Below are 14,540 nucleotides of genomic sequence, written 5' to 3' on the forward strand. Positions count from 1 at the left end.
AATAAAATCTGGAAATAGAAACAGGTTTACATTTAAAGTAGGTAGTACTCATATTAAGCTATAACCATGGCTGCAGTTTTAGTTGCCAACAGTGAAACAAGAACTAAACCCATGAGATGTTGCAATAAAACAAATGTGCCTCACAAAATGATATTCAGCTGTTGTTAGCACTTCATCCAATGAGATACGACTGAACTATTATTATAAGCAGGTGTAAATGTGATTGACAGCTTGTATCTATGCTTAAGACTCCATAGTAATTATTGAGTTGTTGACAGAATGTATTTTATTTTAGTGTTTGTGTGTTTTTTGCTAGAGCTGCTGTCTGCTTTGAGATTTCCATCTGGTGCTAAACGCATATCGTCATCTGACATAATGTAGTTTATTTTACTACTACAATTTTTCACTGCGGATTTGTTTGCTTAAATAATGCAATGTGGTGCCTTTTTTTTTGGTCAAAATCTTTTTTTTTTTTTTACAAAAAATGTCTTAAGCCATTGTCTTAGGAAAGTGGCCGCATTTGATTGTTGTTTTTTCTGGATCCTGAGCTGGATCTGATGAGCTCTAATGGAGTTTTCAAACAGGATAGTCTGGGAGACTTGGTTCGCTTTCACACTGTGTTTAACAATCCAAATTCTTTGAGGAACTTGCTCACCCACCTGGTCTGTGGGGGCGCTGCACCAAGAAAAACTGAAGGAAACAACATGAAAACCTCTGAAGAAGATATAAACCTAAGTCCTTCCTTATGACATGTAAAAAGAAAAAATTAAGTGGCATGAGAGTTTAACGGCTGTAAAATTTTCTTTTGTTTTTGGCAAATGTGAAAAACAAACATTCCTCAACAATGAGGACAAGCTAGTTAGCGAATTATAGACACATGGATTTGTCTTGGTTGTATTTACCCAGAATGCCCTGCATTATAGTCTCTGGTCAGCTTGTTTTCAAACCACATCAGAATTCTCTTCAACCGAACTGAGATCTAAGTTTGTAGGCTACCAGAGGTCACTGTTTTCATCTGCATCAGAATTTGACTGCACATTCACACTTCCCCAAACAAACCAAACTTTCTAGGCAAACAAGCCAGAGTTTGATTAAAGCAGATTAAATATGGCTGTGAATGCTCCCTAAAATACATTTTTAGCTCACCTCAACAAGGTCCCTACACTGTTTTCTGAAAATCCAATTATATTGCTTAGGAAGTTTTTGGAATATAAAATGGATTTGGAATATAAAATGGGACAAGTAGGAAAGTCCCTCAGTCTGTGCATATCAAACTAGATCTGGATTAATAAGAATATGGATATAAACATTTACTGTAGTCCCGGAAACAGGCTTAAAATATAATTGCCAATATTTAAGGTGTGATAACACCAACTCACAAATATTGTTTCAATCGGAAAAAAAGCCAAAAATTATACTTTTTTCTGTTCCTGTAAACAGAGCCAGCAGGACACGCAAATTCAGACAGTAACAGCACAGAAGTTAGCATCATAAAAACAAATGCTCACAGTTACAATCCCCCCCCAGCACCGGCTCACTGAAATGAGTAAACACGATGAAATCAGTGAGGGAGAGCTCAAATGAAGGAGTGTTAAATGGAGTGAAAACATTCGACCATCTGCCAGCAGGCACAGAAAAGAGCCTCCATCTTTTCCACTAAGCATCAGTAAAGTGTCGTCTTTAATGGGCTGAATCAGCAACAGCGTCAACCTGCTCAACCTGAGGAGCTGCCAGCAAATGGCTGTAAAGGTCCACAAAGACCCAGAATCATTCTTGGCACATGTTTAAATGTTGGGTCGGGGCGTATCACAGTCATCCGCTGTGTGATTGTACTCCTCCTGGAACATCTCAATTGTACAAACACAAGAAATCACTTGTTGAGTTCTGTGGAGACGCTCTGAACTGCACCATCAAACTGTCACACCAAACAGTGGGATGAAAACGCTGTACAGAAGGCAGAGAGATGAATGGAAGTAGTCAAACTATCAGAGAGTCAAATTTGGATCAGGAACTTGGTATATTTGATTTATCTCATCTGGAACATTTGGTTAAAGTTTATATTCAAAATCAGAGAATCTAGCAAGGCAAGAGATTGAAGCAGTACATTTTACAATCCCTCATTACAGTTGTGGAAAACTTTTTGCTCATAAAAAGCAGCTTCCACATTTATTATAAATGTAAATGTAAAAATTCATCTTTTATGGCAGATAAAATTAATCTGCTATTACCCTGGTATTTTTTGTATTTGTTGTATTTTTGTTACCTTTAAAGTGAGGACATTTCCAGATTTTAATGTTAGGAAGGTGTATATATACTGTATATATATATACTGTATATATACTGTATGTATATATATATATATATATATATATCACTGGAGGTGGACTTATTGCCAGTGGGACAGAGCTCAGTTGTCTCTAACAGTCACAGAGTTACACAGAGAAGGATAACCAGCTCCTGATGGTATGGCAGCCTCGCTCCTGTCAGTCTGCCCCAAAGCAGACTGACAGTATGTGAATGGGTGAATGACTGACTATTATGTGAAGCACTTCGGGGTCCCCTGGACTTGATAAAGTGATATAGAAGTACAGGACAATTATCATTTATCATTTAGCTTCCTCCTTGCACATCTTTCTGAATCAGCCAGACTTCTCAGTCCTCTCTATCTCCCTCACAGATCTGTGAACGTGGCATTGAACTTAACTGCTCCAAGTAAAGTCAAAGTAAAGAGTTGCCTCAAGTTAAAAATGTGTTCCTTTTAAGTTAATTCAACACAAGTAAATTGTCATCACTAACCCAAAAGAATTAATGTAAATAAGTCCATAGCATGAACTGTAGTCCAAATGCACTTTTTATAGTGCAGAGCCAGGAGACATGTCTTAGTGCTGTCAATCAACTCATCCTTACTGTCGTCATCGGTGGACATGCAAACTAGCCTTAGCATTCAAAACATTGTCTGCTGACAGGGAGAAGCTGTAGTGTAGCAGAGAGCAGGGGTGGAAGGTCGAGGGAGCAGTTAACAGAAATGGGCATGATTGGCAGCAATTTTTTAATTTTTTTACAAGTTATCTTTCTAATACCATTCTGTAAGAACGTAGTGAATTTCAACAAATATGTCAAAAAATATTCTTTTCATAAAAGTTACATACTGTAGCTTTAACATGCCTTCTGCTCACCAAAGCTCAGCCTTGGAGCTTCAATCCCCAGCCAAGCTTCTACCTATAGAGCATCTGTCCACTGCTCCTCCAGACTAGCAGCAGCAGCAGTTAGCAAACACCTGGTGGAGCTGCTGAGCTTATCATACAAGCTACAATACTCCTAATAATAGTTATCACAGACATCAATTAACAGCATAGAGAATCATAGTTGTGATGATGTGGAAAGACTTGAAGGCTCTTGAAGAGACGGAGGTCAATTTCAAACCGTCAAATATGGCTGTGATGTCTAATTTCTTTTAAGTGTTTTAATATGTGCAGTATTTTCATAGCTTAAGTTGCTTTTAAAGCCTGATTTTGGTTACAGAACCTCCTGAAAAATCAGCCTCCATGCTGACATACCTAACTGTTCTTATGGGAATACATGAGCCAACATGTGTGTCAGCTGCATGTCTCTCTCAGTGAGATTTTTGTTCAACTTCCTTTCCATCCTCACTGAAGAATGGATCAGGGAAATATTGCTATGTGTTACTTTCCTGTCTTCTGTAGTTTACAAAAAGAGGTGCATATATTTGAATAATTAGTGGTGCAGATAAAATATGCCAACAGGGTTATTTTAAAAACTAGTGTTTCTTGGGAATAAAGGTGCTAGTTACACTCCCACAATACTAGATGAACTATTTCTTCCATATTTGTACCCAATGTGCTAACAATGCTGACAGGAGCTTTCAGCTTTTGCTAAACTTAATTATGAGGGACAAACGCTCCCTGCTTCTGGGTTGTGGGCATCACTTTACCTCTGATATATGAGGATGTCAGTGAGTCAGGCTCCTTCATCCGACTGGGCCTAATGTAATATAAAGGAGCACTTCAGCAGCAGTCAGAGTGAGGTCATCCTGCCGGGCGTTGGATTACAGCCGTCCTGCTAACAAACTACAGTCAATGGGGCAGGAAGGGTTAATGGCGCTGTGCCGTTTCCACTGGGTTTCACCAGGACCAACCAGTTCAGGCACAGACCTCAGGTCAGTTTGAGTGGAGCTGCAGTGACACTCGCATGCTCTCACCACTCTGCTGATGGTCATTAATTACAGCAGCAGGGACTGTTACGGCTACGTCCCCGCATGTTAATTTGGTCAGGCAGCAGAGACACTAATAGCTTTTATGCAGCTGATTAGTAAACAACAGCACATCTGTGTGACATTAAAGCTCCTCATGGAGCTTCTGCTCAGGTTGGTGCTGGCCTGTGGCTGAACTGAACATCAGTCTGCCTCCTTTAGGAATAGTCAGAGACTGGAAGAGGAAAGTAAAGTGAAACAGTTCAGTTAAAATGGGTGAAAAGGTTAAATAGGTTACATTCCATGTTTGTACATAGAATGCTTTTCAGTGTTCTATTAAAATGTTACCTTAGTGTTTTACTAAAATAGGAAATTCTACGTGTTATTAGAGGGGGTCGTAAGTATTTGCAGATTTTAGCTAGCTGTAGGCGGCTATCACCAAGAGTACCAGAAGTCTACTTTCTATATTAATATTAAACAGGTCAGAAAATCACACCAAGTGCTCCTGGACCATTTTAGGATATAAAACCTTTGAAGAGTGCTGCCACCACCCAAACCCTGGTTATGCCCCTCCTGAACTGATGGACAGTGGAAGCATCTAAATTTGAGGTTTATCCAACACCATGCTGCACAGAACAGCGGAGAGGAAGTGATGGACTACTGTAACCATCCTCATAATGATATGTGTGGTTCCAATTCACAACATGTCATATCTACATAAAGTCACGAACCCTATCAACACGTTGGAAACTCCGTGGCAGGAGTCTCACTGTTAGGTAACAGAGTTGATGGGTGTGAACACCTCGCTCAGCTCTCCTGCAGTAATCTCACATCATCCATGTGACTCGCACGGCTGCTGGCAGCAGGAGAAACACACAGAGCTTCTGTAAATCTGTGGCGTTGAAACTTATGAGCTGCTGGATGACAGATGGAGCCTGAACTGTCACCTCCCTGCATTCCTAACGCCCCCTCCACCACCAAGATGCCTGGTTTACCACATTATCGGTTCTTCCCACCTGTTAATTTATGTTAGCTGGGTCCTGCAGTCATGCAAACACAGGCAGCATGAGTGACTCAGAGAGCTGCACGGTCATACAGGACAGGCTCGTAGCTTCACCAGCACAGACTGCCATCCCTGTGTCGTCTAAAGGAGATCAAAATTAACTAATGACTGTTTTAAGATGACAGAATAGTAACTTTCTACTTTCTGAACATTTGCTGCTGATGTATTCAAACAGTGGAGTGAGCGAAATCATCCTCCTACCATAGTTTACCTGCTATATGTATGGCAGGTGTCCTGCAGATTATTTAGCAAGAGGTCTGTGTACTTTTCAGTGATGTTCTAATTATTATTACACACCCATATGTTGGTTGTTGCTATGGTTTCACGGTTATTGTTTTTTGTTTCTCTCCGGGTGTAGAAGTACAGGTATACTGACAGAAAAATGAATTCTTAATCTGTTGGTTCTGTGGTTTTTCTTGGTGTTTGTAGATCTTCTCCATCCAGTCTGACTGAGCTTGGCTGTTTCATAAAGACAAACAAACTCAAATTTCAGTCTGAAGATTTTCACGGCTGCTACAGACAAACCCCAAAAGGTGATTCCACAAAGGGTAAAACATGAAAGAGCTGAATGCATACGCACACCACACTTTTCAGATCTTAATTTGGAAAGCTTTGGAAAACCATTTAACATGACATTCCTGTAACCTTAAGTTAATGTGTACATTCCTGTTGGGACCAGCAGCCTTTGAGCTGTTTACTTCTCTCTCAGAGACTAAACACACTGTCCCAGTGGCTAAAGAACTCTGTCACAGGATCATCATCAAGATCAGCAGCACGAAACAAGAACCACTGAACTTCCAGAACTGAGAAGCTTCCAAGAACTAATCACATGGTAAAGTATTCCAACCCCGAAGAAAAAGTTGTAAAATTAAATGAATAATGAAAACAAAGGCAGATTCTTACCAATGTTGGTAGGGATTGGAGGTTGTATTCACTAAACCCAGATTGATCACTGACTTAAAGAAACAAACTGTTCGGGATCAACATAAAAAATCCAGTCTGTAGAAGAGAAGCATTACCTTCACGTTGTCTGGGTGGAGACCGCCTGGGTGTTTGTCCATGTACTGACACAGGTCTGTGTGCTGCAACATGAAAGATGATTTTTATTTCAATCAATTTTACAAAATGCTTTGCTTACTACAGTTGACTTACAGTATTCTATACTACAGTTGAATACAGAGTTCACTAAAGCAGCAGGAATTTCTGATTTATCAACAGATTGATCTATATGTTATTTTAACAGCAGCGATGAATGAATTGTAGTTTTTCTGTCTTTAATAGAGGCACTCAGATCAGAATTTGATTCCTGTTGATCTCTGAGCAAAGACACTTCATACAGTAATGATATCTGCATTTCTTCTTTTTTCAGGATACCACAAAACAGGAAGAATGTTTGTATTTTATCAAAGTTGACCACATGAACCGTCAGAGTCCTCACTGACGGTAAAGCGGACATGTTTAGCAGGCAGGCAGCGTTTTGGTGCTTTGTGAGCAGATTTATGGATGGAGGAGGCAGTGGTTCGGAAATCACAGAGATATTTACAATCTCCCACTGCTGCTCACACCAAAGGAGACTGCTGAATAATTCACACGCAGACATGCCTGTCCATCTCCCACAAAGTCATGCACCACATCTCTGTTTTCATCTTTCCCCTTTTTATTTCCATTATCTCCATCTCTCTGTAATACTTGCCACTGATTTAACCCATCGGTTTTCTGTCCTCACATTATGCCCTCCTGCCATCACTCTCCATTAGCTTTTAGAAAAATCTATAATGTGTTTTTCTGCATCCTTATGAGCAACAGCACCGAACTTGACATTAACTTGAAGTTTCCACCAGCGATAAATAAACCCACCCCTAGCAGTCAGTCTGCTACATGTAGGAAGGATTTACTGTTTTGAGCAGAAGGTAAGAGAAGATCCAGCAGGAACAATAACCTAATAAGCTGATCTTTTCCATCATGTTTAATTTAAACAGAATCTGCTGAGTTCTACTCATATCTCACAAGCAGAACCAGATTATAAACTGCATCAGACCACTCCATTTACCCCACCCTGGCTGAAAAGCTGAGTAAGACGGAGGAGGGATCCAGATCAGCTCATCCGCTCACAAGCTGAAGATCAAAGATTCATCTGAATAGAAATCCAGCCCTGCAATGGAGCGGTGACCTGCCCAGGGCAGACCGCACCTCACCTCCCACCCAGTGGCTGCTAAAGAGAGGCACATCCCCCCGCCCTCCACACCAACACACACACACCTTTATTACTTTAGTAAAAACTAAAAGAAATCCATGAGAGCTTTAACAGTTTTTAAAGGCCTGTGAACCGTTAAAGAGTTTACCAGTTAAAATATTCACAGCTCGTGTTGCAGAGAGCTGGGTATGAAAAACTGAAAGGTCTCACAAAGCAAAAAATAAATATAGATACTCATCAGAACTATGGTTTCCCTGAAGTCATACTTTTAATCTACATTTGGAGCTCTGTGGTCCACCCATCACACAGCTGAGGTCAGAGTTCAAACTCACCACATACTCGAACACCAGAGTCAGGGTTTCCTTGGTGTGGATGATGTCATGGAGGAGCACGATGTTGGCATGCTTCAGTCCTTTCAGAAGAGACGCTGCAAACAGAGAACAGCAGAACCAGAGGCCCATTATGATGTGTTACAGTAGATGATGCAGCCAGATAACCAGCAGCTCTATGATCATTAGCTGGACTGTTGGAGCGCTTCAGTACCTGCAGGGATTAGGGAAGGATTACAACACACAGAAAACACAGGCTGGATTCAGCGTCAGAGGTTCTCACACTCACTTTTTAACACATTTATGATGTAAGAGGTGTCTGTAATCAGCAGTGAGGAGAGGCTCTGGAGGAACGCTTCATTTACCAACTGAATTTATGCTTCATACATCTGAAATTTCACTTCAGATTAGTGAAATTATCTGCCAATGGAATAAATACTTTTTCATCAATATTAAGGATTTTTGAACTTACAGCAAGCTCTTGAAGAGTTACTTAGACGTTTGTTTTCTTATTTAAAGTCTTCTAATATATTTGCACTACAAACTAGACTAAGAATACCTGTTAGGTTTTGCATTTCTGCAGTGAAAACTTACGAAAAGCAGCAATGATATTTGTTATAGTTGCAAAAAAAAAAAACGTAATATCACTCACACTTGTGTGGATAAAGGCAGACAAGGGAAAATTATAACGTCATATTTAATATGCTGCTTTGATTCTGTCTGTTTCTGTTTGCTGATTTAAAGAGATGCAGGAGAAGGATCTGTGTTGTGTTGTCACTACAGTCTTACTCTAACTGGTCTGAGGTCAGTGATTACTGATCTCTGATCATCTATTTGAACTGGCAAAGGATCAATGAAATGAGAAGTTTTCACTCGTTTCCTTGTTTACAAAACCTCTACTGTATTGACTGAACATCAGCAAAGGTCTCGAAGCCTCAATTACTGAGATAAAGTTCAGTCAAACAACAGTAACAGGAATCTGTTTTATTTGGACCAAATATTAGAGCAACATAAGCTTGGTTTATATTCACAGGACTAAGTGGGTTTTCAGACGATTACCAACGGGATTAATGTTTAAGTTCTGTTTCAAAGGCACAGGGAGGATTTGATGGACAGATCGTTGGAAAGTTGCCCGGTGCCAGAGCCTCATGAATGCATTCATCCTGCAGGAGAAGCTAAAGGTTGTTCAAAATAATAGAAGCAGATCAAAGACAGGACTATGTGTGGATCTGCAGCCTGATACCTCCAGGATCCTGTCACCAGCTTGTGAAGACATGCACAACCTCCCTGGATACATGGACACACACACTCACGCGCACACACACGCATACCCCCCCCCCCACCCCCCCCCCCCACCCCCCAACACACACACATGGATGGAGTAGTTTATAGAGGGGTAATGCTGGTCACATATCTGCGCTGTGCGCTTCTTACTCAGAAAGTGCTGAATTAGTCCAATTTCAAAGCACCCATCTGATCTGTTCTCAGGGAGAGTTGAGCCTCTGTATGATAGAAGCGTCTTCTCATCTCAGGTTCATTTCCATATGAGCGGGTTGTGTGGAGCAGAGGCTTTTACTTTCAGCAAAGTCAGGAAAGTCAGGAACTTTTGGAGCTTTTTTTTTTTTTTTACAGATCCTAATTACTGAGAACCTTCTGAACTAATCAGACCTTTTCTAGTGTGCATGTTCAGTCTGAGGGCTAAAACTGACCACTTGCATGGACTACACAGGCTGATGCTGAGAGGACCCTCCTCCTGCAGAACATCCACCGCTGTGGTAGAGTTCAGAATGTGAATTAAACAGAAGCTTCAAAGCAGTTATTGGCTTTAAAACCAAGCGCTGTCACTCTGAAACTTGTGTGAGTATGTAACTGGAGCAGTCTGGAAATAAAGATGACAAGCAGCTCATGCATGTCACTACTGAACACAAGTGTGACACATGAGGACATATTTGTTACTAGAATAAAAAATAACCTAGTTAAATCTACTGTACTGAATTTTACTGTGCTGTACTGTGACATCTTAAAAATTTACAACCCCATACAATCTATGCTTGTTGAGAATGAAAATCCAAACACTTCAAATTAAGCATTAAAGATTGTCATTAAAGATTGTAAACTAGTAAACTTTACATTTTTCAGACTGTGTTACCAGCTGTGGCCCTGAAGAGGGCTGGAGGAACATTCCCATTACCCTACTATGAACAGGAAGTGAACTGGGATTCAGATTTTTTTTTTTTCACTTACCCTCCCTTATGGCTGTGAAGGGTGTTCCTTCCTCCTCCTGCAGACGGATCACTTTCAGAGCCACCAGCTTCCCGTTCACCCTGATGACAGCACAAATAACAAAGTGCCATAATCTGCTGGACTTTCTTCATTATGTAGAAAAACGAGACAATTCAAAGTCAGCAAAGACTGAGAACAGAGAGAGGAGAGTTAAGTCAATGAAAAGTAATTTAGCAGCACTGGAGTGAGACTGGGGTACAAGGGCGCAGCACTACAGCTGAATGAAGCTCACCAATCAAAAGAGACACGAAATAACATCATCACGAAGAAGATTAGAGGCTGCAGAGGTTTGTGCATTTGCAGCCCCGGAACTTTTCATTTCTCGCAATTTAATTAGAAAAACCTGGGAGAAAAGCACTGAACCATTAAGAGAGGGAAAAAAATCGTCCATTCTGTGGTAATTAAAATACAGGAATCTGCACTGTATGTGTGGGACTTTACATTAAAACCAGGATCTGCAACTGTCATAAGCTTTTCATCGACTTTCGATTCAGTTACAGCAGCGGCATGTAAAATTAAACACATCATTGAATGCATGGGTGAGGGAAAAACAAGAGAAACGTGAACACTGCTTACTTGCTCTTTCCTTTGTAAACTGTTGCATATGAGCCTTCTCCCAGCTTCTCCAGCTTCTCATATGAGTCTGCCTTTCCAAACTTGGGGCTTGTGGGCTGAGTGAAAAAGGGAGAGACAGAAAATATTATTTAAATGGGAGATTTCAGAAAAGAAGAGAAGAAACAATTCTGGGATTAAAGAAAAAGACATTGCAATTCTAGGAGAGTTATTAAAATCCAAAGGTTCCACACTGCATCATCAGAAAGGCGTCACTGGGAGGAACAGTCTACTTAGCGCACTTTCTGAGAAGAGCCCTTTTTAAAGTTCCAATGAGCCTGTAACTTTCAGACACTTTTCATTGATTGCTGCTGAAAACTACAGCTGTACGGCAATAAGAACTTGAGATGAACAGCTTAAAATCTATCTGGTAAAAATCAGACGCAAGCAGAAACCAGTTAATCACCAGATGAGCTTCCAGAAGGAATAGTCTGACTTATGCATGAAGATCTAAGGAACCCCTAGTGGATATGGGTGGTACTTTTTTTTTCTTTTTGAATTAGCCTGCAAAAGTATTGAGTAAATACTGTTGTGCTCTCGCAATAAATCACATTTCAGCAATACAGCAGTTCAAAGTGCTTTACATCATGAAAATATAAAAAAATCATAAACACATCATATAGTCAACAGTTGTGAAAACCAGTGACAGACATTACATTTTGTCAACTGTCATATTCAAAATCATTAATGCTCATCAGATGTGTTGGTCACTGTTCCATTAATTATCTTTAAAAGTCTTGATTTAAAGGAACTCTGTGTTACAGCTGTTTTGCAGTTTTCTGGAAGTTTGTTACAGATTTGAGGTGCAAAGAAGCTGAATGCTGCTCAAATTACTTTTTAGTCATTTTACAGCTTTCTTTTAATGAACAATAATGTTTCAGGAACAATGCATGCTTTTTAGGTTTATTTACAATACTTCCACCATGCATTATTAATGAGTCTTTAAGCAGTTTCCATATATGTGCTTATAAAAGCCCTAAACCGAGCTCAGCATAATGTCTCTTCCATCCAAATCCATAGCTGGGCTACAGACGCCCCATCCTCAACAAATACCCTCCTCCACCTTATGCCCCTCCTGCCCCATCTTGTTATCTCTCTGCTTTCTGCAGCGCTAATAAGCTCAGCATTTCTCAGAGCTTTTCTAAACAAATTAAGTTTTCTCCAGGGATCAAGCAGGAAGTGAAACTCTGTCTGTACACTAAACTCAAAAAGTAGGATGTTCCCGACCAGCCAACCTCTCCTCTCCTTCAGACTAACTATAAAGCGTTCCCTTTTTTGTTCCAAATTGTAGTGAAGACAGATCCTGAATTTGAAAAAGGCAAATCTGCTTTTCTAGCTCAAAACAAACCAAATATTACTGAAACAGAAAATGATACACTGAATAATAATTCTTGCACAACAAAATTCCATATTATCCCACAGGTCAAACTAAGTAAAAGAACATTATCTTATAATAGATTTTTCAAGGTTTTCAAGTTGACTGGAACAAAATGAACAGTTGAAACCAAAAATCCAGCAAGAAACAATGAAAATTTCTCCTGTTTCGTTCAAGTACATTTGTTATTAATATTATGTTCTTTGCTTATTTTGCCATTTTTGATGAGTTTGTTGATAATTGTTTGCATTTCATGCTCTAGCTTTTAGAAAACACTTCTGTGTTAAACCTGGTTATGTTGGAAGTGCCCCATAAATACATTCTGATCAACTGATAACAATTTTACTGGGGTATTTAGTTATGAAATGTTGGTTGAAATTCAAGCATGTTGAACTTCCTGAACAGAGCACCTGTGAAGGGCACAATTTGCAGATTTTCATAATCTGGCTGAAACAACTCATTTGTGTTTTACAGCCACTCTGGCAGGAAATCAATCAACCTTCATGTCTGTCCTATTAAGTCTTGTTTGTGTTCATATTTATTAGGTCATTCATACTGTGAGCTAAATTAAAAAAGGAACACTATACAAAAGCAGAAAATCTTATTTGCATGATTAGGAAACGCATGTTTGTTTCAGTTAAGATCAGGGGAAAACAGCATGCTGTAAATTGGTTATAGATAAGAGAAAAACAGATCAGCTAAAGCTGAGAGAAATCAAAACTGGTAATCAGATTCAAATCAAAACCAACACAGATTCAGAATACATGCTTCAGATTGATGTTTGTAATTATATAAGGAAATGCACCTTTAAATAAAACAGTGATATTTTATGGATTCTTAAGATTTATCATATTTGACTAAAAAGGATTTGGCTTCTGGATTAAATAACATACATCTGTCTTAAGAATAGGTAATTATAGCATTATTTGCAGGTAAATGTGACCATTTTGTGACAGAGATTCAAATTATTTTGTCCGGTTTTCATAAAGCTATGACCCACCAGTACTGATTATAATTATAGTTGATTTCAATTTCTCTTCAAAAACGAAAAATTAACAAGAATAAGAGCTAATATCATGAAAATTATATCACCCAAGCTGTAATAGCTATTTAACTTGATATATTACAAAAACACTACACTCTTTGTGTATACCCCATATGATGTAACTTTGAATAACTTTGTTTCCCTCTGACTTCATTCAACCTCACTAGTAATGAAAACTTATACTCCTGTTCTCAGAACTGCACCCGCATCAAAAATAACAGTCAGATATTCAGATGTAAATGTAAATACTTAAAATTTATCAGTAAAGATTTTTTGTGTGTAATTTGTCAGACTTTCCAGTGTAGTCCTGTTAGTGAAATAAGTGAACTTTAAAGTAAAAAATGGTGAATGTAACAGAGAGAAATTCTGAAGAAGAAACAATTCAGGTGGAGCCAATATAACAAGCAAAATTGTCAGTCCATCTTTATCATGAAAAAGGTTGACTGACAAAACTTCAAAGTCTACAGTTAAACTCTAATCTCATTTTAAATAGAACACAACTATCCAGCAGTCATAACCAACACATTCTTACAGTAGTTATTGCAGCATTTTGAGAAAACACCAACTTTCAGCTTTCACCAGATAGAAACATCGGCTTCCTGCTGCTCTTCAAAGCTGCGGTGAACTTCACCTTAAGGGCTGACAAAGCCTGGAAAGCTCATATATTACAATTCTCTTTGACATGTTACAACTGTAGTTAAGAAAGAGCCTATTTGGATAAACCTTATCAAAACCTAGCACGTACTGTGGAGTCCAGGCGTTGCATGTCAGTGTACTTTGGGAGGAACATGTTTGCCTTTCTTCATTCATTAAACCACAAAACTGAAGGCATGTTCCCTAATCATCCAACTTGAAAGCCTGCACCTGCTGAGCCATCACCACACACTCCCCGCAGTGTAATAATCAAGGCAGAGTGTGTCCACATGTTGGCATACACCTGTTATACATGCAATCACAACATGTTGGCTTTGTCCTGCATAGGATGCAGAGCTCAAAGAAAGGGTTTGAAAAACAAGGCAGCGTTAAGTAATAATAATTACGCCAAAACCAAGTCTTCATGGGCTGCTCTTCACTCAAGATTTCTGATTTTTGTTCATATTTTAAATCTATTGTTTTATAATTGATGTGTTATAAGGCAACGTCTCAAACACTCTAGAGCTATATGATGGAAAGTCTAAAGAAATCAGCCAAGATACTAAGGGAATTGTTGACCTCCAAAACTCTAACATCTGAAATAGGGGGATGCAGGGCAACCTGGTTTTTTTTGCCATCCCATAATGAGCAGAGGATGATGCTGAAGCCACTGTACGTCCCGAGCCGACGGGAGGGAACACCGTCCGGAAAGATGGCATGGCAACATCAGGCAAGAAGTTAAAAATGGACACAAACTCGTCTTCCAAATGACAACGACCCTTTGAAAATCAAATCA

The 14,540-nt window shown here is 39.4% G+C and overlaps 1 protein-coding gene across 4 annotated transcripts in view; it reads right to left on the reverse strand.

Annotated features, from left to right (window-relative positions):
* Window positions 1-14,540, reverse strand: part of cdk14 (cyclin dependent kinase 14) — a 156,286-nt gene that overhangs the window by 92,030 nt on the left and 49,716 nt on the right. For all 4 annotated transcript variants that reach the window (XM_032558884.1, XM_032558883.1, XM_032558886.1 and 1 more), the window contains 4 exons: window positions 10,656-10,750; window positions 10,041-10,120; window positions 7,800-7,894; window positions 6,293-6,355 (listed from right to left, as the gene is read on the reverse strand). In XM_032558884.1, the coding sequence (XP_032414775.1) occupies window positions 6,293-6,355; window positions 7,800-7,894; window positions 10,041-10,120; window positions 10,656-10,750 (333 nt within the window). The remainder of the gene's footprint in view (window positions 1-6,292; window positions 6,356-7,799; window positions 7,895-10,040; window positions 10,121-10,655; window positions 10,751-14,540) is intronic.

Source organism: Xiphophorus hellerii, chromosome 3 (genome assembly GCF_003331165.1).
Source record: "Xiphophorus hellerii strain 12219 chromosome 3, Xiphophorus_hellerii-4.1, whole genome shotgun sequence".
Classification (NCBI taxonomy): Eukaryota; Metazoa; Chordata; class Actinopteri; order Cyprinodontiformes; family Poeciliidae; genus Xiphophorus; species Xiphophorus hellerii.